This window comes from Pyxicephalus adspersus, chromosome 1 (assembly GCF_032062135.1).
Source record: "Pyxicephalus adspersus chromosome 1, UCB_Pads_2.0, whole genome shotgun sequence".
In the NCBI taxonomy this organism is placed as follows: domain Eukaryota; kingdom Metazoa; phylum Chordata; class Amphibia; order Anura; family Pyxicephalidae; genus Pyxicephalus; species Pyxicephalus adspersus.
In genome coordinates this window covers 71,007,859-71,034,049 of record NC_092858.1, presented here as the reverse complement: position 1 = coordinate 71,034,049, position 26,191 = coordinate 71,007,859, and the positions used below count along the sequence as shown (strand labels likewise).

Below are 26,191 nucleotides of genomic sequence, written 5' to 3'. Positions count from 1 at the left end.
AAACCCTACCTTTCTCAACCAAATAAACTCCACCTAAGTTGTTGGGCACTTCTCAGCTAGCAGCAAACTACTAATAAACCTGTCCTGAAATTACAGATCAGCACTGGTATTTGATAGACTAGCTTGAAAATGGACTAAAGTAAATTGACTGAAGTAAAGGATACACATACATCTTACAGGCAAAAACCTGGCTAACATTTCAATTTGCTATATCGGGTATTTTGCATAAAGGGCTTATAACCACCGGGAGCAATGGACCACATGTGTTGCTATGCAAAGATGAGACATGTTGCAGTGCACTAAAATATTAGGACAGGCTGCGCTGAAGTAGTAAAATGGTAGAGGGAAGGGGGTAAAAATGCACTACAGCATAGCCCTTTAAAAAATGCACACCAATGTGTGTGCATTATATACAAGTTACTATGTATGTTATTGTGTGATCAAGCCAAATAAAAGATGAAGGTTGTAATGCACCCTTGACCATGGTATGTGATTTATCCCAACCATCTAAATGTCATTTTTTTGGACTGCTTAAGCTGTTAAAGGGACAACAAAATGGATCTACTGGTGGGATCAATATGTGATAAAACTATGTTACAGGGAGCATATGGAAGTTTTTATTTGCCTTTGGATCTACTAGTCTTAGCAGAACAAAAGTTGTTTGTGTTGGAGTGCAGGAGGCTTCATGCTGCTCTTACTGGGGCATGGACAGAATGGGCCTCGCTGCAATGTAAAAATGTCGGGTCAATTTTCTAGACCAGTGTTTCTCAACCATTTAATGTGGACGAAAGCTTTGAAATAACTTTTAGTTACATCAACAGCTCACAGGACATTATTGTGGTGGTTAGTGGGAAGGGAATGTCAGCCTTATAGATGGACAAAAACAACATTGGTGTCACTCAATCTAACCTTAGAGTCCCAAACTGCTCATGACTCATGGAACCCATAACAACTTCTAGAGGAACACTAGTTGACACTGTTCTAGACAAAGCCATAATGAAAACAATGGCTTTAGATATGCCTAAATGACACATGCATTATGCGTGTATTCTTCTTTTTATTATGTGACTGTAAAATACAATTTAGGTAGAATGTTCATGGTGTACAAAAAAAAAAGTAAAAGCTGCATTTGTAATACGTTAATGGTACCCACCTCTCCTTTTTGTAAATAAAATATTATCAGATATAATCAGGGAATTACTGTACATCTCATCAGCTCACTCAAAACGCATTTATTTAAACAGACTGCCATAATGCTACACATGGAAATGAGCGCTTTATTTTAAAAAAGGTTTCAAAATCGGAGCCCAAATGGGCCCTTGGGCTTAAAAGGTTTTTGGTCTCTTAGCGATACCATTCATACCATATTAGTATGCAGTCATGGCCAATCAAACAATATAATGATTGCATCATGGAAGGTATAGGGATAAACCCGGCAGTGAAGCTAGGGAGTATTAGTTCTGTACACCTCCGCTAACAAATTATTTGCTGCATAACCACAGATAAACCTCCAGGACCTCCTCTTCACTACTATTAAGCACAACTTTCTTATAAACGAGAACCTAATGCACATAATAATTACACTTACATTTAAATGAGCACCATTCTGGAATAGCTATTCAAGTAACAGACACATTTACTGATTGAAAATGATAGCTGACCTTCCTTGTACTTGTGAAAGCTGCTGGCTGAGCTTTCTGTGTAATTGAGATCATGTACAATGTACAGCTTTATCCCTGTTTGACTACTTGCTTCTTAATGCTTTCAGTCTAAAATGAAAACACTACAAAAAGGCAATACCTTAGAAAAAGTGATGGGGGTAAAGAAATTGAAATTCAGTCAAAAATATTATACATATTTGTATTACGGTACCCTAAATATGTGCAAATAGATTTTATTTGACCCAAGCTACATCTGAGACTAGCTGTTTTCAAAAGGTTTTCAATCATGGACCAAATCCATTCCAGGTTTGCTGGATTACCCAGGTTATCACATGAAAATCTATCTTCTCCAGTCAGATAAAGAGATAGCTGGAGACAGATAACCTGAAAATAGGCCTTTCATGCTGAAAGGCCTATTCCGACAGCAATGCTCATCATCTGCCTGAGATTGGGGCTGAAAAAAAAAGCCGACATCAAGAACTTCTCCTGAGGACAAGACAATGTGCTGGTAAATTCATACAATATCTTGTCACATTGAATCACATTCTCCTTCATACCCAATAAAGGATTTGTTGGGAAATTAAGGAAAAGTAAGTATATGTTGGGAAAGAACTAGGGGTGAAAGAAAACCTATTGCTTTTCCTTAAGGGTTTCTTTTGAGTACTAGGTAGAAGAAGAAAACAGCCAAACCACAACTGCTGGATGAGCCAAAAGAAAAATCAGCGATTCAGTTAGTAAAGGAACAAAGATCAGAATCCAAAAAAGAAACTTCAGAATAGTCAAGCCCAGTTTTTTCAAACTAGTTTCACTAAATGATTTGCAGAAATCCTCTTGTTTAAAAGAAATGGTGCCATACTTTGTCTCATACATGTATCGTGGTAAAGTATGGTATAACCACAATGCATTAGTGAGAAAGGGCCCTTGGTTTGTCATTGTAGACATTGCTCAATACATTATTATTATAACCTTCCCTGTGCAGGATCATGTAAACACCTTACACGTTAGTTCTCAGTGTCTGAAACAGTTTGCACAAAAATGGGTGGCTTCTTTTTTTTTTAACTCATCCCTACCTTATTCAAAATGTAATGCTATGTTGCTGAAGAATTGCCTTGCCAAGCAATCGGAATGGGCGTAGCATATTAAAACTGTTTTATTTGAAATTATGCCTAGATTGGGCATTAAAAAAAAAAAGAGTAAAAACAAATTCTACAAGCATGGCTTTAGAGGTTTTTGACTACCGTTTTACACTCTAATCTTTGATATGGTGTCAATGAAATGAACAGAAAGTATGCAGTTTTCTGTGACATTGCACTAACAATAAAGGTCCACTGGGTGGCACTGCAGATTAGAAATCACGAATTCCAAAATAAAACTAGGTAGTGCAAATGGTTGTTAAATCTATATTTTTGAGAATATAAATAGGGTCAGTATGTAACTATAATATACAGTAACATTATACAGAATTGGTAAATACCATAGTACTTTGGCAAGTACAAGAACCCTGGCTGTGCAAGCATTCACACAAAAGTCATAACTGATTTGGCCCAGTCTCTATAAAAGATTATAGGTTTGGGCCAATCCAACTGTACACGTGCTAGCTGTAAGGATCAACTTCCTATCATGTATGATGCTCCTACTTACCTTTGCACATTAAAAATTATTGGTAATTAATCTTTAAAGGTAAACTGATAGGTAAACTTGGCCTTACATATATGAGGGTGGTCAGCTGTGCGAGAACAATATTACTGCCCTTCATATAAGTGTAGTAAAAACTCCCTATAAATGAGAATGTTTATGTATAAACAAATTGAAAGGGTAAATAAAAGTAGTGTTTGCTCTGCTCCTAAGTGGCGAACGGACATCTGTCGGGCAGCTTTGATGCAGTGATCTTCTTTCCCCCACTATTCTGAGATCCTAGCACCTTCACTTCAAAAACAACTGAAAGTTACATTTTTAAAACTTGAAAAAGCACTTATTCACCTCTGTAGCTGCAGGCATTGTTAAGAACTTATGTTGTGCATCTTTAAAATTCACAACAAAAGCACGGGAATCTTTTTCTCCTATTTATTTTTGTTGCACATTATTATTGACAGCATATCAGTCTTTAAACATAATTATACATCAGATGTATGTAAGCTTGTATTAAAAACAAACAGACTGAGATTGCTGAGATCATAGAGTATGAAATACTGTACACTGCAAGCAGCTAGATGGGTCAGTTGGCTTATTTTGAAGTTCACTTTCACAGAGTATTAAAATGTGTAAATCATGGGCTAAGATGTGTTTTAGGTTAAGATTTGAGAGTGATAGACAAATATTTTTTTCCATCCTATTAAACACATATTTGAATTTTGGCAATTAGGAAGAAGCCTTCCTTTAAAACACTTAAAGTATTCAAAAAATTCTAAAGATGGATCTTTTACACAGCCTTGTAGAATAAATGGAAGAAAGTACAAGATACCGTATAGAGGAGAGTGGTTAGTCTAGGGTGAACTTAGGGTTGAAAAGTGTTGAACCCCTGTAAGGAATTAAAAAAACCCAAAATATATAGGTTGTTTACACAGAAGACAATCTAGAAAAAAACACCCAATACATAGTATAACATATTAAGCCATGGCTAAATATCCTTTTATTTTAGCTTTTCCTATTTTTGTACCCACATACCATCAAGTCATTTTACAAAAGTCAGTTCATCAATAATACCTATTACAAAAAAGAAGTATTTTAATGCAGTCCTTTGTTGGCCACACGAATGCCAAAAAGCAGCACATTTTTTTGTCTACAAATACCTTTAAATTTGTTTCTAAGTTGGTTATAAAACACCACTGAACATAAGATGGAAGCTGCAGTATGTAGGAGGATTGTTAAGTAGTGTTTATGGAAATTTCTATTCAAAAAAAGATCCCAGGCTAAAAAAAAAAAAAAAAAAAAAAGCTAATAAGTCCCCCCATCAAACTTTAAAACAACACTGTCTCTTTAACAAGTTAATAAAAATAAACTGTTCCAGTACAAGAATAGTTTGATTGCTTACTTTTCCTGGTGACAGTCTGAAAAAGCCCTCTCTACCAAGGTGTGCAGGGAATCTGGAGTGTTGATTTCTATTCTTCCCAGCAGCTCTCACTAGTTCTTTACCCTGGCCTCCCTGTCACTACTATGTAATAAATAGGTAGAGATCCCCAGGGAAAACAAGTAAGGACTGCGGAAGACCATAGAAAATGTCTCTACTGGAGTTGTTAGCATGTTTCAGGAGACTTTTTTTCAAGCATAGGAGTGGGCAGAGATGTGCTCCAACAATATGAACAGCAGGACACCATGCAAAACCATAGCAGCATTGGAGACCAGAGACTGACACACGCATTGCACAGCCTGTCTAGAAAGATTGAGAGATGCTCCTGTAAAGAATCAGGCCAATGCTAGACGCTGAAACACGCTTACAGATTAATAAGAACCCGATGAAGAGTAGGGTGATGTCCTTTGCCTATTTCAGAATATATCCTCTAATGTGACATTTTGTATACAAATCAAAACAGGGAAAATTGGCTTTTTTGGCCTAAGGACAGTAATAGCATTTGCTCAGGTGAGTGTGAATGAACTTAAATAAACTTTAAGCAACAGCAAAATCTTTTTCCTTTTGTTTCCATTTGATTGCACTTATGCGAATAAAAAAGTATCTACAGAACACTGAAAGGTGCAATATCAGGTATCCCTTATACAGCAATCTGCACAAGAAACTGGGAATTATATCTGGTGCTATTGTAACGGTAAAGCAGCAGCACAATTGTTGCACAATGGTTTGGTCTTCAGTTGAGGTGTATATTTCATTAGGCCTGGTAAATACCTTTAAAGATTTATGTAAGATTTACTTTCTGAGTTTAGCATCAGACCGTCTAAGACAGGACTTCAGTTTACAATACATGAATACTATTCCAAAGTCGCATACACCTTGTAATACCATACGTATTTGTACGTGTTCCTTTCTTCCTTTTACTAACTGACAGTTGGCATTGTTCAGATTAGTGGCTCATGTTGAATGGCACATTACAAAACACAAAAATACAAGTTAAACAAAGTTGGCTGCTGTAACAATCCAAATGCTTGTCACGACTACCAATGTCCTACAGTGTATATTGCTAATACCTTTAGGTTGTAAACAAAAAGCTTTGTTATTCACATTTGATTTGATCCCCAAGGAGATCTGAGGTGGTTTCTCAAAAACAACCTCCCACCTTACAAAACTTATTCAAACAGCAGTGCATCAGTGCAAGTGGGCCAAGTGCAAGCTGTCATCATAGAGAACCCATCAACAGAAAGTGACCCAGGTGTCCTCCTGTTGACAGGACAAGCAGTAGAACCCACAGTAGTAAATACCACATATTTAAAATAGGAAGGTTGGCTCTTTATATCCAAAAAGTTTGAAGTCTCCTTCATATCGTTCATAAAGCCGTCGGATATCTCTCTTTGATACTTTAGAGAAATATTGTTCTACTTTAGTCTTGTTATAATGTGTGATTCCTGGAGGAATAGGGGGATAGGATACCAGTCTGTCTATACCTGCTTTTTTTAGGATGTATGGAGCATCTTCCTCAAGCGTTTCATGATGTCCAATCACATTGTAATTAATTTCACATGGTGCACAAAGTTCCACATATGTTATCCAGTGTATTATATGATCCCCAAACTGGAGATCCAGAAACTTGTGGTTTGGGTCCCCCAAGTATCGTACAAAGTCCTGAAACTGTAAACCTCCCTTAGTCTCTGAGCGATCCTTTCTGTATTTACGAATGATGACAGGAGCTATATTGTGCTTGTACCATGGCTCAAAACGAGGGTTATGTACAAACTTATCCTTGTAGGCTGAAATGAGTCGTTCAAATGGATCCCGGACAATAAAAAATTTGAAATACGAGTTCAGTCTGAAATGCAAGGGAAATAAGTAAAAAACATACATAGGAATAAGTCATGAAGTTGTTAAAACAGTTACATACTACATACTTCCTCACATATTACTAAAATGATACTCCAGCTAATCATCCTGGCAGTAAAGCAGAATTACAGTCTGACATTTTGTTTTTAATTGCTCATCTAATTTTCCTACAAGCCTTTGTACCTAAATATTGTAATCTGTGTAAAAAAACACAATTCACACCATTCCACAGCAAACACTCCTGGTAGCAGCAATTATGCATGGTTTAATCATAAGGATGTTCAGAGAGAGAGATGTATATATCAGGTAAAAAGAAAAAAAATTATTTTTTTTTTTGCTTACAGTCAGCCTATTGGTCTTTCTGGCTTGTTTGCTCAGCAGTTAGAACCCCATTCAACTGCGCTCCTTACAGGGAAGAAGAATTTATTTGGCAGCAGGGATTTGTTTCAGCGGGGTCGGTAGAACTAAGGATGCATACAAATCTTAAATTATTCTGATTCGAGATGGTTGTGCTCATCTCAGATGAAAAGCTTACACATGTACAGCAGTCCCCAACCTTGTTCATTGATCTGTCCTGGCAGATCAAGAAACAACTGCTATGTATGTCAGCAGAGGAAAGCACAGTGGGTAGCTGCTCGCTCATCCTCTCCCCTACCCTCAGTGCTTGTTCAGGTCTGTACATTGCTCGTTCAGTCATATGTCACTGGACACGACCAAGAAAGACTGTTTATAGTGACCATTATCCCACATATCTACATAGACTTCGATCAATTTAACAATTTCAGGTACTGTTTTCTGACAGATGCTTATGCAGACAAATGGTTTTTACAATGTAATGCAAAAATGCTAGGAAATGAAGTCGGCATCTGTTGTTCTTCCTACTTGTCACCTGATCACACATGATTGACCCTCCTAGTGGTTGAATTGAGGGATAAAAGAAAATGAGATGTAATCAGTCTGTAAGCAAATTCGCCCTATACAACAGGTATTTTGTCCACCACTTTACGTCTATACAGTGTTTGGACCTTCCCATCAACCCAACTGCTAATAACATTTTTATATAACTATATAGAAAAATAACTATATATTATGAGTATTGGAAAGCTGTTTAATTAAAGAAAAAATGTTTATATACCTAATAAAATATGCATTTCTCTTAGTATTATTTTTCTTTTAAATGCTCCCCTTTGGAGGATTTTACCCCACTCCCTGTTTGACACTGATCATCTGAACAGAAAGTTAGGCGATTTCTCCCCAACTTGACACAACAGGTCATCTTAACTGTAACCCTTTCATTAGGTTTTCTTTTTTTTATTTTCTATGCACCTGTTAGGAAAAGTCCTGCCCCCATTCCTGTTGATAACATACCATTTTTACTTTGGGTTAAAATAAACTTTCAGTTTAAATCACCAACATACATTCCAGGTGCATCAAAACAAAAGGTGTACAAAGTCTTGCTTTTAGCTATGGGGAAGAAGAAATATTTCTCTGTGACTCTGAAAGGTGCTTGCTTGCCCATAGAAAGCAAGAGTCCCATTCTCCTGTATTTCTACTTCTTCACTGTAGGTTGTGGCTGATTTGTAAAGAAGACACACTAAAAGACTTTGTTAAGATGCAGCTGGAAACTATTCAGCCAACAAACTTTTTTTATGTATTCATAAAGCTTTTTTAACTGCCCATATCTATATGGTGGCCATATATTTAGTTTAGGCAATCATTTCTAGTGATAGGTTAAAAAAATCACTTATAGTGGCCAAAACAGAGGACAAAACAGAGATCAGATAAGAAAATTTAACTAGGGAAATCAATTTCACTGGTGACTGGCTACACAAAGAATGTCATCTAGAAAACATCTTCATGTCCTTGAAGACTATAATAACCTTGCTATGGTTGCTATGTTTTTATTCCTTATGAAAATGACAGATGAATATGGCACACAGTATTATCTGCACTTCTCAAGAAATGTTTCACTCTGACACAGCAGTTGCAGAGATTGTTAAATGGTCATATGTACAGACCTGCTACTGATGCTATTTCCCTTAAGGCCCATAAGTATACTCATTCATGCTCCATGTGTGGTTAGATTATAATGTGTATTAACTGGCTACAGAAAAGTAATTTCATATGTCTGCTATGATCTAAAGGTTTTAATATATTTGGATTATTGCTTGGCCAAAAAAAAAGTCTGTGCTGGGTAAGTATCCTCCATTTAAGGATAACGGTGGATCGGTTTTTTACTGCACCCAGGCCTGAATAGAACAACCAATGTGATTATATACATTCAGTTGTCCTATTTAGGTAACAAAAGTATATTAAAAAAAAAAAACAGCTATACAAATGATTTATTGCAATACTTAAACTTCTTACCGTTTGTGCACATCAGATATACTGTATGAAGATAGTCTAGGCAGACCATTCTTGTCATGGTCATGAACAATGTTTTCTGGAATATCCTCAATTGAAGAAAATGCCCCTGAAAGAAAATAAAAAATTAATGATGCATTATTACAAAAAAGCATCCTATTGTCTACAAGAAAACATCAGTGCACCCTGTTTTATAAAGAGAGTCAGGCATGTTCACACGCAGGAAGAGATTCTCAAAACTGCTGACCCAATCATAGTTTGTCAAAGAATAATATTCAGGTGTCTGCAAAATACGCAGACTATGGGCTGTAGATAATGGACACTGCAGTAATCACAGAATGTACTACAGAAGAGGTAAGCATTAGAAAATCTATCAAGATACTAACAAGATATTTGAGACCACTGTGCCTCTTCAATTATGTGTGCTTAAACGAACAAACTATATTTTTGGAACAATAAACCTATCAAAATGTGGAGAGTGATTTGGAAAGACTCCTCTTTCTCTGCCTTAAACATTTGAAAATCATTGGACAGCATTTAATATAGCATTTAAAGAAAACATACAGTTTTTTGGGATTTTTCACACTAAACCAAAACCAGGATAAAATATTTTGCATAAAAACTTTTATTTCAAAACACCAATAATTTTTAGACATATAAAAAAGACTAATCATGTAAGCAGTCTTTTTAGTCTTTTAATATGTCAAAAAAATGATTGGTGTTTTGAAATAAAAGTTTTAATGCAAAATATCTGGTAATTTATCCTGATTTTGGTTTGGCCTGAAAAGTCACAAAAAACTGTATGTTCTCTTTTAATGCTTTTTAAAAATAAGGGATGTGGCCTATTGGTAATCCGATTAGAGGAATCTCCATATTTTTGTAACAGCATTTAATATAGTTTACAAGTACATTTGTTTGAGAAAGCCATCAATGATCACAATAAAAAGAAATAAGAAACACAGACATTACCATTTAAAACAATGAGAACCTTTTTCCACTGTGTATTTCCTACTTTGGGGGTTTGACAAAACAAGATTTTATGCTTGTCAGAGACAAATATTCGGTCCAGTACAAACTTAGAGATGATGGCATGGGACAGGTTACCAAGCGATCCATTTCGGCACACAGTTTGTAAAAGCTCCAGACGCTCTTTGTGGATGAGATCAAGGTGTGACATACTTTTCTGGGGCTCTGCAGATGGCTGTAACAGAAAGAATATCTTTTATTCTGTAAGGTAAATGAGTGGCAATCATATGCAACCAAATGATTGCATAACAAAGCCCCAAAATAATTTTCAGCAAAACAACAACCCAGAAAGAAAATGTACTTTGTGCCCTTCCACACTTTTATGGGAACTTTTATTACACATTTTAATAGGGATGTCAACATAACAGAAGTGACAAAAAATGCAGTGCATTGTGTGTTACCTTGCATTGGGTTGTGTTGCAACAAATGTGCATTAGAGGAGTATTACCTTAGCGTGTTGTGGTGCCATTAAAACTTCATAGCAACACAACATACAAATGCACCAGAACACAGAAGTGTAAATGGCCCTAACAGTATATGGTGTCTCCATGTTTTTTTCACATCTCATATAGGCATTATCATGGTAATCTCTTTAAATGAGCAGTTTTAATTAAAAGAAAATTACATTAAAAGAATATCTAGTAATTTGTTATAAGTTCTTTTATACATATAGATTGCTGTCAAACTACCCTCTGGTTTTGATGTAATAGCTGTTCTTTTTTTCCTGTCTCACCTCTTATCTTACTAGTTGGGAACTAATTATCACTTCTTTTTTTGGGGGGGTCTGAACCTGTGTGTTTGGTTTGATAAATTTAATGCCTGTAGTGATATATTTTGTACATTTATATTTTAATGTTTCTCACAAAACAAGTAACCTTTTTAGAAGGCACTATCTGTCACATTCCTCCAGTTTTGACTACAAGTGCCTGTGCTCAGCATACACTGTTCAGGTACGGTCCGCTGTTGTCACCATTACTAAGCTAGTGCAGAGTAATGATATAGTTGACACAGGAGGAAGTACATTTAGACATAAAATAGCTAATAGAAAAAAACAAGGGTAACAGGTCACAATGTATGATTCATGTCATTGCTGATATCATTTTAATGCATTTATACAGCCCTGACATATTACACAGTGCTTCAAAGTGTCTGTTATGTCATCAACTTTCATTTAGAGAAACTCACAGTCTAATGTCACTACCATATTTATAGTCTAAAAGATATTAAGAATCAATGAACTTTCAAGTTTTTTAGACTGTGGGAAGATTCCAAGCAAACATGGAGAGACCATACATTCATCATTCAGATAACATTCCAGAATACAACATGGAACCCCAGTTATTCAAAAAAATAAATATCATATAATTAGAGTTTTTATCCACTTCAAACACTAACCCTTGTCATATGCAGTATTCTCCCCAGAGAAGGGTGATGGGCCCTGTATTGTGAGCCAGTGACTAATTTTAAGTAACAAACAAAAACAGCGGGGTAGGCTGGGGAGAACACTCATTACCGATATATATATATATATACACACACACACACACACACACACACACCTATATTTTCCAGAGGTTTCTAGGGGTTCCTTGAGCAATTTGGGACTCTCTGGTCATTTCCTTTGACACTAACAATCTTTTTGCCTATCTGTAAGGGTGACTATTTCCAGTGATCACTACGCTAGTGTAATGAGCTGTGGATATAGTAATTATAAAAGGGATTCCCCAAAAAAACTGAAAGTTACTTGAGGGGTTTCCACTATCATTAAAATGTGGAAAAACACTTATCTAATGTATTCTTTATTGCAGAACCTCTCAGAAAGCAAACTAAATGAGCAGCAAGTAACAGCTAATTAGGGTCTACCTAATGCACGTGCTGAACAGAAGAAAAGAGGAGGCAAAAGGCATTATCAGTCAGATTCTCCTTCAATTACCAATCAAAGTCTGGGATCAAGGCGTTATACATGCTTACTGATAAAATGCGGTGTAGACATGTAAAGGCACTGTTGCTTCTATTAAACAACAATGAAGCTAAACCAATGTTATGACCCTATGTTTTTTTCAGTTTACAAACCATTAAGCTCCATGACTTTATTACCTGCAGCCACATTTCCCCCTTTATTTTCTATATTCGGTGCCAATGCATTTCAAAGATCACAGAAAAGACTTCTTACATGGGTACCCATTATCTGGCCTTCCTTTTATGTACTGTGCCAAAGTATATACCCTTTTATTGTGATACATAAATGTAAAAAATATTTTAAGTTTGTAATTCTGCTTGTTCAACAGAACCCTATAGCACATCTAGCAATCAGAGTGGCAATGTACTTTAAGCTCTCCAAGTCGCATTATGAAAAAATATGTTTAAGAATATACTACACAGATGTTTTCCTTCCTACTTTGTGTAAATGTTTACCATCCGGTTGTGTCATCTGTTATGGCAAACCATCTGGCAGAATATATGATCAGATTAAGTCCGATCTTGTTTCGTGAATAAAAGCCAAAGTCATGCCTACAACCTGAACATATTGGCAAGGAGCAAAAGATCTGCTGCAGTTGGTGACCTCATAATGAATTCACATGCCCTCCTAAACCTCTGCACCGTCTGTGCAATGATGAAAACAGTCTGTTGTCCTCATGCAGAATCTGAGTTTACATGAATTCAAACTGCATCCCTGCACAGGGCCACACTCCTTTAGGAGTCAGCAATAAATTAAAAAACAAACTAAATCTGTGACGGATACCCCATACCAGCTTAATACAGTAACAGGAATTTTTGATTGTTTGGGCTTAGATTGCATTGATATTTCTTTTTGTCTCATGATGTGTTGGCTGCCACTAAAGTCGAGTAAGATATTAGACAAACAACAATCTTTTTTCTTCTGTTTGTGCTACTGCAATGTAGCACAATGAACCAAAAAGGTGAACCTTGTCACATACCTCCACCCATCCCTAAGCTTTTCTATTGGTTCTCTAATGAATGGTAGTCTCTTTGACAAATATAATGAATCAGAGGGTGAAAGAAGGTAAAGGTGGGTTTTTACATTTACAAATTGCTTGTAAATTCATCTACCTTTATCTCTGAATCAACTGATGATTTGGACATGTGACAGCACCTTTACTAATGTCAATGCCTGCTTTAACATGTTTATATCCTTGGGTTAAATTTATTCAGTCCCAAAAAGAAGACATGGCCAGTCCTGGTGCCAGGACTTGCTAGGGAGAGGAATATTGAACTCCATAAACAAGTAAATCCACTGCCTCCCATATCTATGTGTTGATCCATTCATTCGAAATAATACAGAGGGCTAAATGTTTAAAATCACAGATGCTTGCTGACAGCTTAGACACAGATGGCATTTATTGAGGCACAGAATATCTGTATGTACATTTATGAAAACTCTACTGTGGCTTCATAAACAGAAAATAAGCCTAAAACTCCATAGTAAAATACAGCAGGGGACACTACAGATAGATGTTGTTGGCATTCAGATGCTAACGCTTGTATTCGCTTTCTGAACACATGAAACAATAAGGTTTAAAGCATTTTTATTAAGAGGTATTTCTATTTCCTGAAAATAATACTTTCTAAGAACTGATTTCTGTAATGAAAAATTTATTTCTGTTCAATAATGCCCAACATATTTTTTTCCTTACTGCCTGAATCTTACACAATACATGTACAGTAACCTACTTAAAGGGCTTGGAATGTATATCTTTAGTTAGGGCACACATTCTATAATAACTGTATATCAACAGCAAGTGTCATAGGGCTCAAAGACTTTCACATTACATGGTGAGTGTGGTATAAACAACTGAAATTCTGAATAAAGTTTTAGTGTCATGTACTTCTAGTATTTCTAAAGCTAAGAGTTTGATAAAGTTTTTAGCAAGCCTGGAACTTAACCAGAGACAGAACTTTCAAGTATGGAACACTGTAAACCTTAATTTTTTGGGTCACACATGGCAAGCGTCCTTTTCATGCGTATATTGTTTCAAATGCACTAATGAAATGTTAAATTAGTTGGCATAACAAAAAAACTCTAGACATTTTATGGAAATTAGACAGATACTTTGACCTTAAATTTATAAGCACTCTTAGAGTAGAACTATACTTGTTGGTGGGTGATGTGATTATGCAGTAATAAGCACGTTTGCACAGCACAATATCACATGATTTAATCCAGTGTTTCCCGACCATTGGGGGAACCACTTACAATAACTTTCAGGTATTCAGGGAACCCCTACTACAAATTCACAGCTCACAGTACTGTGGTGGTCAGTGGGAAGAATGCCTCCTACATTGCTAGCCAGTGGAAAGAATGTCACCCCTCAAATAGCTAAAAGTTTCACTGGTGTCATTTAAACTAACCTGAGTGTCACAATTTGCTCAAGGAACGCCTAGCAACATCTGGAGAAACCCTGGTTAAGAAACACAGTTTAAACATTGACCTTTATTTGTTTTGTTGAATATGTTTCCAATCCTATTTATTTTGTCAGGTGGCACTAAGGAATTATTGGGTTAATCCAGTTTTGAAATCAGCAATATGTCGTGCTCTGTTTTGTATAGTTTATGATGGTCAACATTATGTAATCCCCAATTGCCCCAACACAGGAGGAGGAGAGGAACCTGCTCCGAAGAGCTTACAATCAAGGAGTTATAAATTATAATTTTTAGCTTATTAAGTGCAGAAGATTCACTGAATTTCCACATTGACCAACTAATTGTTATGCACACATACCTGGCTTTCAATTTGTAATTTTTTTCCCTCAGTAACCGTTATTTTTTCCACTTCAGGTAAAATAGTTTGCGACCCTTGTCTGACTCCATAGCCTTGACATCGCATGTAAAAAGAGAAAAAAATAAATATTTCACAAACTTTCACACATGTAAGCACGTGTAAGTAACATGTAAGTAAGTGCAACAACAGCCTTACAGTTTAAGCAAGCATATACTGTACAAATAATATTTCTAGTACAATCTACATATTTATTGCTAATTAAGAAAATATGAAGTATACAAAAAACAGAAAAATGGCTAAAGTAACTATCAACAAAGAGTACCAATGTAAAAATGACACACAGGGAATCAGATTAAAAAAAAAACCCAAATTCTTTTTGTTTTGTTTCTTTTGTTGTATTTGTAAAAAAAATTTCAATAAAAACTCAGTTTCAAAAAAAGAAAAACAAAAAAACCCAGCGACAAGAAAAGTGGCATTGTTCTCGAAGCTTATATTAGTTTAAGAGGAGTCATAACTGTTGAATGTTTCCCTCGGGGTACTGAATATTTTTCTTCTGTTTATTTACCCAGAGTATCAAAAACATATATTCCAATAATCCAGTATAGGCAGGTGCAGACCTGCTTTGGGATCAAGTGATCCTGCATGGCTCCCTGCCAGCTGCTTGGTCACTCGTGCCGCAGCACTGGATCCTAAGGAACTAGCGTAAACACATTTCACATTCAGTGTTCTCACCACCCACTTTCAGCTGGGTGCACCACCTGGCACTTTTCAGTAACCACCTGGCTGTTTTTAGGTGGTCAATGAAGAGTTTGGTCACAATACAGAAGCAGCCACCTGCCTACAATTTCTTCACACCCGGCTTAATACATTTTTTGGGTTGAACACTGCAGTCAGATTTATTTTCTATGAAGTTGCTGCTAGGAGAAGCTAGCATCTCCAAGAGAACATGGTTTTCTGTCATGAGGAAGCAGTAAACACACCAAAACCTTATGACGGGTGTGAACATTTTTCACAATAAGTGAATGCAAATATGCTGCAATATAAACCGTTTACCAGAAAATAGGGCCTACCCCAAAAATAGGCCCTAGCATAATTCTTCCTTATTTTTGAGGATGCTCGAAATATAAACCCTACCCCGAATATGAGCTACAATATATAAACACGAGGTGCTCATGTAGGGAAAGCGATATTGAGGCCAATGGTTCCAAAGCAAAGGAGTCACAAGAAATGCAAGATGGAATTCAAGGTTTGGAGAAATATAATGATGTCCCAGAAAATAATGACATGACTGTATTTGAAAAAATGTTGATATTTGTTCCTAAATATCACAAGAACTTCATGATGGATTTCAGAGTTTGGAAAGGTATGATGATATTCCAGAATGTGACGACATGAATATATTTGCATAAATGTTGATTTTTTGTTGAAGAATAAATGGTGATTGTTGTTCATGAAAAAATAAGACATCCTCTGAAAACAAGCCCTAGTGGCGTTTTTGGAGCAAAAATTAATATAAGACAATGTCTAATTTTCGGGAATACAGGGTAGTTACTTTTTCTCCTGCCACTCCTGCCAGTCACCTGCCACAAAGAGTTATAGATTGAACTAATAATTTTTCAGTGATCTATCCAAATCGCTATATGAATGACACCCAGCAACATTTTTTTCCACTTTTTGTAAAACACGGGGTATCAAGGACAAGCTTTTTTTTTAGGTGAATCATCAAGCTGAATGTTCCACTTCTTTGCAACATTTAAGAATGCCCACCACCAGAGGACAGAAGAGGAAAAAGTAAACCCTCTGTGTCATGTGATTGGATCAAAGACATCAGGAAAAACAAAAGCATATAGAAAACGGGGTGGTGGGAATTGTCCTACCCTCTGGGCTTTTCATTGTCAGGGTGATAAATTTGCTGGCAACCATCAGCATGAACAGGACCCAGAAGCATGCGAGGAGTAGTAGCCAACGATGGTGCATGATGTCAAACACCAGCCATAAATCCTCTACAGCGTCCTGCAAAACAAAAACATGAACCTTTGAGTTAAGATGCCAAAAGATTGTCTAGACAGAGATACTGATTCCTAATGATTCTCCACATCTCTAATATTAAAGCAAATGGTAGTCAACCAGCTTTACATACACATTATACTTTGCCCTCATTGTTTAGAGAATTAGACCAATAATTGTATGTGTGTGTGTGGAAGAATTAGGTTTTCATTTACCTTTCCAGTGGTTGGTGTGCTGAAACTTTGCTGTCATGCAGATATTCCCTTTTGGGGGTGGAGGAAAGGGTAAAATACCTAGACCAACAATTGTTAAAAAAGTAGGTTTATACTTACCTGTCCAATAGCTAGTGTGCTGCAACTTTACAGCCCCACTCAGATTTTTGGAATAGCATGTCCCCTGCTAGACTTTCCACTGACTTCCTACATACGTGGAATAACATAGGGCTCAGTGAGAGGAAGCAGTGTTGCCAAAGGGAAACAAGTTGTTCAACATACCAGAGGAGTCAGATAGCATGGAGCCCTGTGGAGCAGTCGGCTTTTTCACATGCTATACTTGGTAGTCATTTTTTTTTCACCACCTGACAAGGAGGTAGCTAGAAAAACAAATGAAAACCAAGGTCTTCCAAGGTCTAGGAATTTGCTGTGCTCATTGTAAGGAGGATGCACTCTTACCGTCAGTGGTACATGTTGATTTATAATATAGAGAAACAGCAGGGTTAGCAGGAATAAACCAAAAATAAGTGGTAACACACAAATCCCACTTGTGTCCTCCCCGGTATTAGGCCACTAGACAACCTATGAATGTAACATGACTTCTGGGTGAAATATTTCCCTCATGATTAAAGACAAGTTCACTAAACTTAGCCTTGTTTTTATTGACAGAGCACAATAAAACCTTTATTAAACTGGTTTAATGGACTGTTACCAAAGCATACTTTTAATTTATAGACCTAATCCTCTGGAATATATGTTGTTTATCTTCTAATAAAAGATTTAAATAATAATATTTCAATAACATGCTTTCTGCATGAACATCAAGCACAAGTCCAGCCCTACCTTTAGTCTTGCAGAAATGTGCAGACTCCTCCTGTACAAAAGCTGGCAACTCGCTGAACATAAGGGTTCCCACAATGTTCATTAGAAGCTGCAGCAATACAGACAAATCCTGCAGCAGCCTTACATGTCCTTATACCATCCCTTTCATTTACCAGATTACAATTATTTTGTTAATGGAGACCCAGCATCACATGTGGGCATTATCCTGAAAACAAGTAACACCCTGTTAGTCTCTCCTGCCTGTCATGTACTGACAAATTTCTGTTGTAAAGCTTATTAAACCCCCTTCAAAAAACATATTACAGTTCAGCAGTCTTTTAATTGTGATGACTGTCTTAGATTTTCTTTGTTTAGTTTTTATCTCTTTTTAGACATTTTACTTTAATTTTGTGTAATTCTGCCAATAGCACACTTCCAGTTCCTTGGTAGCTACACTAACTTCTCTGTTGTATCTATGAGGACAGCCATAGTTGTCACACTTGCTGAATTCCAAAAGTTAGTGTTTGCGGAGTTTAGCTACAATATATTCTAGATCTTTAGTAAAACTAAAATACTGTTTAGAAAGCTGACATGATAGTTTAAAGTAGACCTGAACTTAAAAAGTGAAGATTCGCTTTGTTAAAGGGGAAGATTTTAGAAGTGTTAAGTCTTCCTAACCAGTAATCTAAAAATATAGCTATGTCTTGAATTCCTCTTGAGAAATAGCAGTGCACTTCCTCATGTGTGAGGGTGCCTAGACATTCCCATGTCTACATGCTATGTGAGACACAAGGCATCATACGTCAGGATAGGGAAACAGCACAGGCAATACTGGTGGCTTCTTCACCCCGTCTGCCATTTTTTTTGCCAAAGTTTTCAGTTTTACTTTAAGAGCACTAACATACATTTGCAGTAATCTGAATTACTCCACCTGTTCACAGTATTGCTTGTTTACTTGTACTCTCCTTCTGTGAATGAAGTCCAATCTCCAGCCTGACATCAGTGCTGATAACAGACAAGAAGTGTCATAACGGTTGTCAAGATGCAATCAGAGTTATACTGATCATTCAAGGATTGAACTGATCATTTTACCATTTTGTGCAGACCAATTAACATCTCTTATCAGCTGCAAATGGATGGCCTCCATTTCATCTTCTAATCTGACCAACTGTATGATAGGACAACTTCATAGTAGAGGATATGCAAAGTATTAAAAAAAACTTTGCCCCTGGTGTTTTTTATGTTTTGGTTTTACCTGCATGCACCATGGGCTACAGCTCAATTCCTAGCACAACTGAGAAGAATACATTTAAAATTAACAGGAGAGAGATCATCAGTGGCAGCCCTATGGCTGGAGAGGTTTGCGGTAAACCCAGAAGAGTCGGCAGCAAAGGTGATGGCTTCAGGGAATGCAGGAATGACAGGATCCCGGACATCCTGGGAAAAAGGAAGGCGTGTGCCATAATCTGCAGGTATCCCCCCTTACATTCTGGTATAATGACAATGCTCAGAAGAATAAATAAAAGGTGACTCCCCTCAGCTGGGGCACAGACATCAGAAAACCCAAATTTTTACATACAGTGTAAATTAGAATTCTTATAATTACTTATTTCTGACTGGTTATCTTTAAGGTAACGCTCCAGGCTCCATTCCTTATTTTACCCTAATCTTACTCCTATGCATATCTGCAATCCAAAAAAAATGTTTTCACCCATGGCTAGCACATCAAATTCTTATTCCCACTGACACCAATGAGTTTTTTAGTAGGAGTCTATACAATGCACCTACTCCAAGCAGCACTGACATAAGCATGGCATTACAGGAACCACAAGGACACGCCATCAGGACCGGTCACAGAGGTGAGTGGACATCATTGTCAGAAAACTACTATAAAGGGGAACTTTGAGGCAGCTGCTAAGAAATGCAGAACAATACGAGATTGCAATCACAATATAATAATAATGTCTCCTCTCCACACCTTCTGACTGCTGCTCAATACAAGCTGCAAAGTCCACAACCAAGTAGTTTATAGCAGTCTGTGAAACAAATCAGCTGCCTTAGAGGAAGGCTGGGAGCAGATTCTTACTGCAGATAGATAGATCCCAGGGATCAAATCACCCCAAGCACACCTCAGTTTTGTTTAATTGGTGGCAGGTGAATGTCTCTTGTGTCATCAGGATGTATTTGTATTCTGCAGGAACATATTGATGGGGACACCTGCCAGTCATTGGGAGTGCTGGGACCTACCTGAGAAACACAGAAATAAGAATCTGAGGTGAACATCCCTCCCCAGGCATCTTTGTACAAACTGGGGTGCAATATGGCTGACCTGACCATGCACAGGAGGGGTTATTCCCCATTGCACACAAGGGATTGCAGCAACAGGAGTGAGACTCCCAATTCTGCAGGGATAACAGGCCAGCTGAGTATTCCCCTGGCAGGCTCTATACATCTGCAATGACCCAATCACAGGGCATGGTACTGACACCTTTATTGTCAGGTTGGCACAGGATTGCACGTTGTATTCTATTTATTGCTTGTCACACAGCTAGAGAGAGACCATTGGCTGCACAGGTCTCTGACACCTTTCTGTGAGTGCAGCCCCTCCATCACCTAATGAAATGAAGGGGCTTCTCTCCGCCTTGCCTACCTTACAGCGGTGCCCAGACCGAACAGCATGCTGGGCTGCCCCGGCCAGGCGGCAGATAGCGAACCCCCTCGGCGCTGAAGCATAGACACACGGCTCCTCTACTGGTACGAGGCGGCGGATGACATCACGGTCATGTGACCGGGCACAGGCCGAGCATCACGGAGTCATGTGACCGCTGGAAGTAGAGGTTCTGATAGAAGGGGTGAGGGTGGAGGGGTGATGGGCACAGCACGGGGGAAGGGCACTGCACGATATACCCTGTCAGCGCAGAATGCACAGGCAAGTGCTAAGTGACATTTCTTTACCCCAAAGCTCTGCCAATCAGAATGTCAAAGTCACAAATATAAGCCTGTACATAGGTGGGCGTGGCTGTGGTATCTATGTGGGGCATTATAAATAAAGATTTAAAAATGTAAACCTAAAAGTCTGTTAAGATGTAGAATAGACAAGGCTCTAAATAAACCTGGACCAGCCTGACCTTTCTTTTTTTGTAGTCATTATGTGCTGGAAATGATCATTTCCCTGAAGGCTGCAATAGGTATCTTTATTATTTCATCTTATTTCCAGTCTGATGGACTGCAGCCCTCTCGTAATCTGTTCCTTCCTGTCCTGTCAGTCATTATTTATGTGTGGATGCTGCTAGGGTAGTCTCCATGTAAGTGCAGCCTGCCTAGAAATGCCTATGGGATGATACAGTGTGTGAGAGGCATATATGTGAGCTGGGAAATCCCTGTCAATACATTTACTATTTCGTTTTCATGGTGTTTAGTTCACACAGACTTCTGCTAAGCACTATTTATTGTATTGTACCCCCTGCGCTAACACAGTACAGACAGAATACAAGGGAGATAAGGTTTGTGATATACAGTTAGGTCCATAAATATTTGGATAATATATTTTTTCTAATTTTGGTTCTGTACATTACCGCCATTAATTTTAAATGAATCAACTCAGATGCAGTTGAACTGCAGACTTTCAGCTTTAACTCAGTGGGTTGAACAAAAAGATTGCATAAAATGTGAGGAACTAAAGCCTTTTTTTTACACAATTCACCAGTGCTTTGTTTCGTTCTCATGATGTACCAAACTGTGGATTTTGCCACTCCTAATTAACTCCAGGCCTTTTATCTGCTTAATTGATAATGACAAAACAAAGGAATTGCCTACACCAGCTCATAAAATACCCTTTGAGTCATATGTCCAATTACTTTTGAGCCCCTGAAATGACGTGATTGTGTAAAAAAAGGCTTTAGTTCCTCACATTTTTGAAGCTAAAAGTCTGCAGTTCAACTGCATCTGAGTTGTTTCTTTAAAAATTAATTGTGATAATGAACAGAATCAAAATGAGAAAAAAGTTGTCTCTGTCCAAATAATTATGGACCTAACTGTATTGTGCTGTCAGCAGTGTCATAGGAAAGTTGATTAAAGTTGATAAAACTTTGGAACACACTCAGCATAGGGGGAGCAAAGTATAGTCCAGTTTTAGATTTGCCTAGTTCAGTGTTAGCACAGAAGGAAGGGTGGTTCTGATCCTAGTAAATGGAAAAGATGAAGGGTTGCTTGCACACATGTACAGCATGACAACTGGCCCCTGTAATGAGAAGGGATTACAGACTACAGGGTCAAAGTAATTAGGAAACATAACAGACCATTAACAGTGATGGAAAAGGAGGTCTAAAGGTACTCTTAAAGTGCTGACTAGAGTTTAGCTTTTAAGCCCATCTCCCTGTACAAAAGTCAAGCAGAGGAAGAGAGAGGATCAGGGCCAGGGCATCAGTTGACTAGGTGAGTAAATAAGGGTTTCAGATCTTTATTATAATTGATAAACTATTTATATAGCACCAACATATTACACAGCACTGTGCATTAAATAGATTAGACATTTAATAATGTATTTAATACATATAGCCTTGTGATCCTCCTCCTTGAATAAATGTATTTTTTCCCCAGGACTGTACTCAATGGCTGGCATTCCACTGTGGAAATTTCCACCCTTTCTCGCCACCTGTATGCTGAATGGATTATTCATTTTTGGACATGGTTCCCCTATTCCCTGTTTTGGGTAAAACTGACATTTCTGTTATGTATGTATGGTATTTTATTGTTTTTTCATGTTTACAATATAACAGTTGATTTAAACCATTGTAGCAATTTGCAATGTAAATCCCAGAACTGCAGAGTTTGACATTGACTATCTGCCTGGAATTCAGCTTCAGAATGAGGAAATTTGAAAAGCAGATGTTGGGACTGAATTCAGCATAAATGACAAAGGAGTACTGTGCAGTGTCCACACATACATAATAAGAACAACATACAGGAGCTGAGAAGTCATAATGTGTCACCTATCCATAAAATAAAATATTTATTTCCAGCGTGTATACAGTAACTAACGTAATGCAATATACTATGTCCATATGTAAATGTCATCAAACTTTTAGAAACACTATCCAAAACAACAAAATACAAATTTCCTGCATTTTATACATAAAAATCAAGTATCAGGATTGTCTTTCTGAAAGCTATGCAGGGATAATGTCAGGAGCAGATAAATGAGATGATGTGAGAGGGAGATGTACATCATACACAGTGAGAGAAGTAAAAATAACTCCCAGAATTTTAAGGTAAGATGACATGGTTGATATAAACATTTACCAGTAAAGTAAAGCTTTAGAGATCCTATTCAGTTGTTGGTTACAACCTACATGGAATTGTTACTACACAGTGTTCCTTCCAGCCTCTTATAGCAAGGAGCACCACCCGGCACTTTTCCGTAGCCACCCGGCTGTCATCGGATAACCACTTTTGTGTCAGCCACTAAGCTGGCAGAAGAGGAAATATTTATGCTTTGTATGTTTTCCTCTCCTCATCTTCTGGGAGCAGAATTGATAAGTTACCAGCTCTCAATATAAGCTTGTTTTTATATGGAGCTATCATCATAAGAGGGGATCACAGAGCTACGGTACAAGTCACTAAGTTTCATGGACAGTTCAGTGGGAAAGGGGCCAATGCTTGTAGCCCATCAGACAGGAAAGTGGATGGCTGCAGCTTTAATGTTTCTTGTGTACATGATGAAGTGTGTAGGAAAATAGGGCTGTTTACTTTCTTAACAGGCGGTAATTATCTCTAAGTGTGGAAGAAAAAGATACGGCTTAAAGTATTCATGCAAACTTCAAACAAGATTTTCAAAGCTGTTTGTGAACTGAAATTAGAAAGATTTACTCATTGATAGTGACCAGTTTCTAGTTTAGCACACATGCAGATCTGCACCTTTTTATTAATAGGAATTATGCTGCTTTATGTCAGTTAACTAGTGAAATTGTTGACATATGTCTGCTCTGTTTCTCCCTCTAATTCTTTTCCTTACTTCCCTGCAAATCCACTCTCCACATTTTATTTCTATCCATGCCTTTTATCTGTCTGCAAATGATCATTCCATTCTAATCCCACTTTCAGGCTATTTGCCTCTTCCTATCCTTATGTCGGCTCTTTCCGTGGACTTTCTCCCCACTTTCCCCCCCGTCTATGATCTTTTCACGTTATTTCTACCCTTCCTTCATTCTGATCATTTTCTGCTATCCAGGTGTCTATTTACCCTGTGGTCTGGATTTATTAAAGCTCTCCAAGACTGGAGAGGATAAACTTTCATCAATAAAGCTGGGTAATCCAGCAAACCTGGAATGGATTTCTTAAAAATAATTTGCTATTTGTTAGTAAATGTTTTCAGTCCTGGACAAGATCTATTCCAGGATTGCTGGATCACCCAGGTTCACTAATGAAAGTGTATCTTCTTCAGTCATGGGGAGCTTTAATAAATCAGACCCTTTGATTCGGATCAGAACAGAATCAAATTCAGGACTGATTTATTGCTAATTACTCCTGGTCTGAATAAGAACAAAATGACACGTAGGGCCTGAAATGAGTAAAGGTAAAGTACATGTATGCGGTCTTCAAATATCAAAATCACTAGGAGCTGGGTATTGAAGTTCCACCATCCCTCTCATGGGATACTTTGATCATGAGATTATACAATTGCCTCTTAATATTTATCCCAATAACATGAAAATATTTAAAACTGTTGAACTTATTCATTATTATGGATTCAACATTAAAAAGACTTATACTCATTTCTAACATACTTTAAAATCCTACACACTATTTGAAAACCAATAGTTATTGTTCTCTGCCTCATGCTGTAAACACATACATGTACATTCTAATATGATTGTATATTTATATCAGAGATGTAGTACAATGCATTTTGCAGTGAAAGAATACTTCATTAGGATAACTGGTTTCCATAGATGTCACAGTAACCACCACAGCATTTGGCTTCCCCATGAGCACTTATTCGGCCACACAGAGAAAGAATGGTTGGTGCTGTTTAGTGTTCCCCTTGATTTTTTATTTCTTAGAGTTAGCACAAAACACAGCCACTTCAATTTTCTCTTTTTCTCTCTTTAAACATCCACAATAATGCTGGTAAAAGAAAGTTTACTTTCTTTGTGATTGCAGTTCCCTTTATGTTTTAGTAAATCAGAGACAGGCTAATTTTTACATTTTATACCTAAGTAAGTCGAAAAAAAAAACAAGTTAGATATTTAATTCTATTTATAAATGTTAAGTTTTGTAGCTCAACAATTAGCATAGCAATGTTGACTACATTGCCAAAATTTAGGAATTTATTTTTTTATGTCTGCAAACGAACTGGTTCTTGCTCCTTTTCTGTCTTGGTGATACATCCTTTTAATATATCCTTTAACAGAAATGACTTTGGTCCACACCTAGAAGATTGATTTTTTTCAAAGCTCGTCCATCTTCTCCACTGATGTTGTCAACTCCCATTTACACCCTGTTCCAAGCCTTCGCCTTACCACTGACATGTGCGGTTTACATGAGACATAATGACATCAGTGTCTCTGGTGAGGGAAAACAAGATTTAAGTGTACACATATTTCAGTTCTTTGTTCTTATGTAGTTATTTCTTTTAACCTACAGGTCACATGTCTATATTTTGACAGACTTCAGTGAAAAGTTTATGTCTATTTTTGTTTTACGTTTGTATCTCATGTGGTGTGAAGATGAAAATGATTGACCCTATTTAGTTTTTTTAATTGACCATTAGGCAATCTCAAAAGTGTGCAGTTTACACACACAAAAACTTGTAATTCCGCAACTATCACAAAAACACAGTTTTTGGTCTGCAGTAGGATAATTCAATATTTTAATAAGACAAAAAAGGGTTAAAGTGTGAAAAAGAAAGAAAATTGATCTGATTGAAATATATTAGTATGGTTAAAAAAAAGTTAGTAAAATCACATGAACCCAAGTTTAAATATACACAGATAATGCTTGTAGGTATCAAGGGTGAATCTTAACCAAAATACCTACCTAAACAGTAACCATTGACTGTTGGTTCCTATTCGGGGTCACTCAGTAAAAAAAGGAGGTCCAGTGAGACCAGCATTTGCAACATTATGCTGGAGTATGCTGATTATGGAGTATTTTGTTTTCTGAAATGTAAGGTGGCCTAAATCTAATTACCAGCCATACCTCATCTGTTGATCCTTTACAGAGCATCCTCTCTGGATGCAGTTTGTAGATGGAACATTCCAAGCTCCAGCTGCTGCTTTGAACCCTACTTCATTTTTGAGTTGATAGATTATAGCATCATCCAACCCTCTTCTAACCCAGCCACACTGTTTATGGCTTGCCCCTTTGTTCTATATGCTGCCTTGCTTGTAATTCAGCCCACATCCACCCCCACCCACCATTTAGTTTTTTTACA

General features: G+C 37.3%; 1 protein-coding gene across 2 annotated transcripts; it reads right to left on the bottom strand.

The window, feature by feature from the left end:
* Positions 1–4,260: 4,260 nt before the first annotated feature.
* Positions 4,261–20,626, bottom strand: CHST10 (carbohydrate sulfotransferase 10). 2 transcript variants are annotated; one of them, XM_072413800.1, is made up of 6 exons: positions 20,408–20,626; positions 16,594–16,729; positions 14,717–14,808; positions 9,919–10,150; positions 8,953–9,058; positions 4,261–6,574 (listed from the first exon to the last, which is right to left on the bottom strand). In XM_072413800.1, exons 2-6 carry the CDS (start codon positions 16,691–16,693, stop codon positions 6,037–6,039), a joined length of 1,068 nt encoding a protein of 355 aa, XP_072269901.1. In that variant the 5' UTR covers positions 16,694–16,729; positions 20,408–20,626; the 3' UTR covers positions 4,261–6,036. The 2 variants fall into 2 exon arrangements, with proteins under 2 accessions (XP_072269901.1, XP_072269908.1); XM_072413807.1 differs by lacking the exon at positions 20,408–20,626 and adding an exon at positions 16,939–17,012.
* Positions 20,627–26,191: the final 5,565 nt, after the last annotated feature.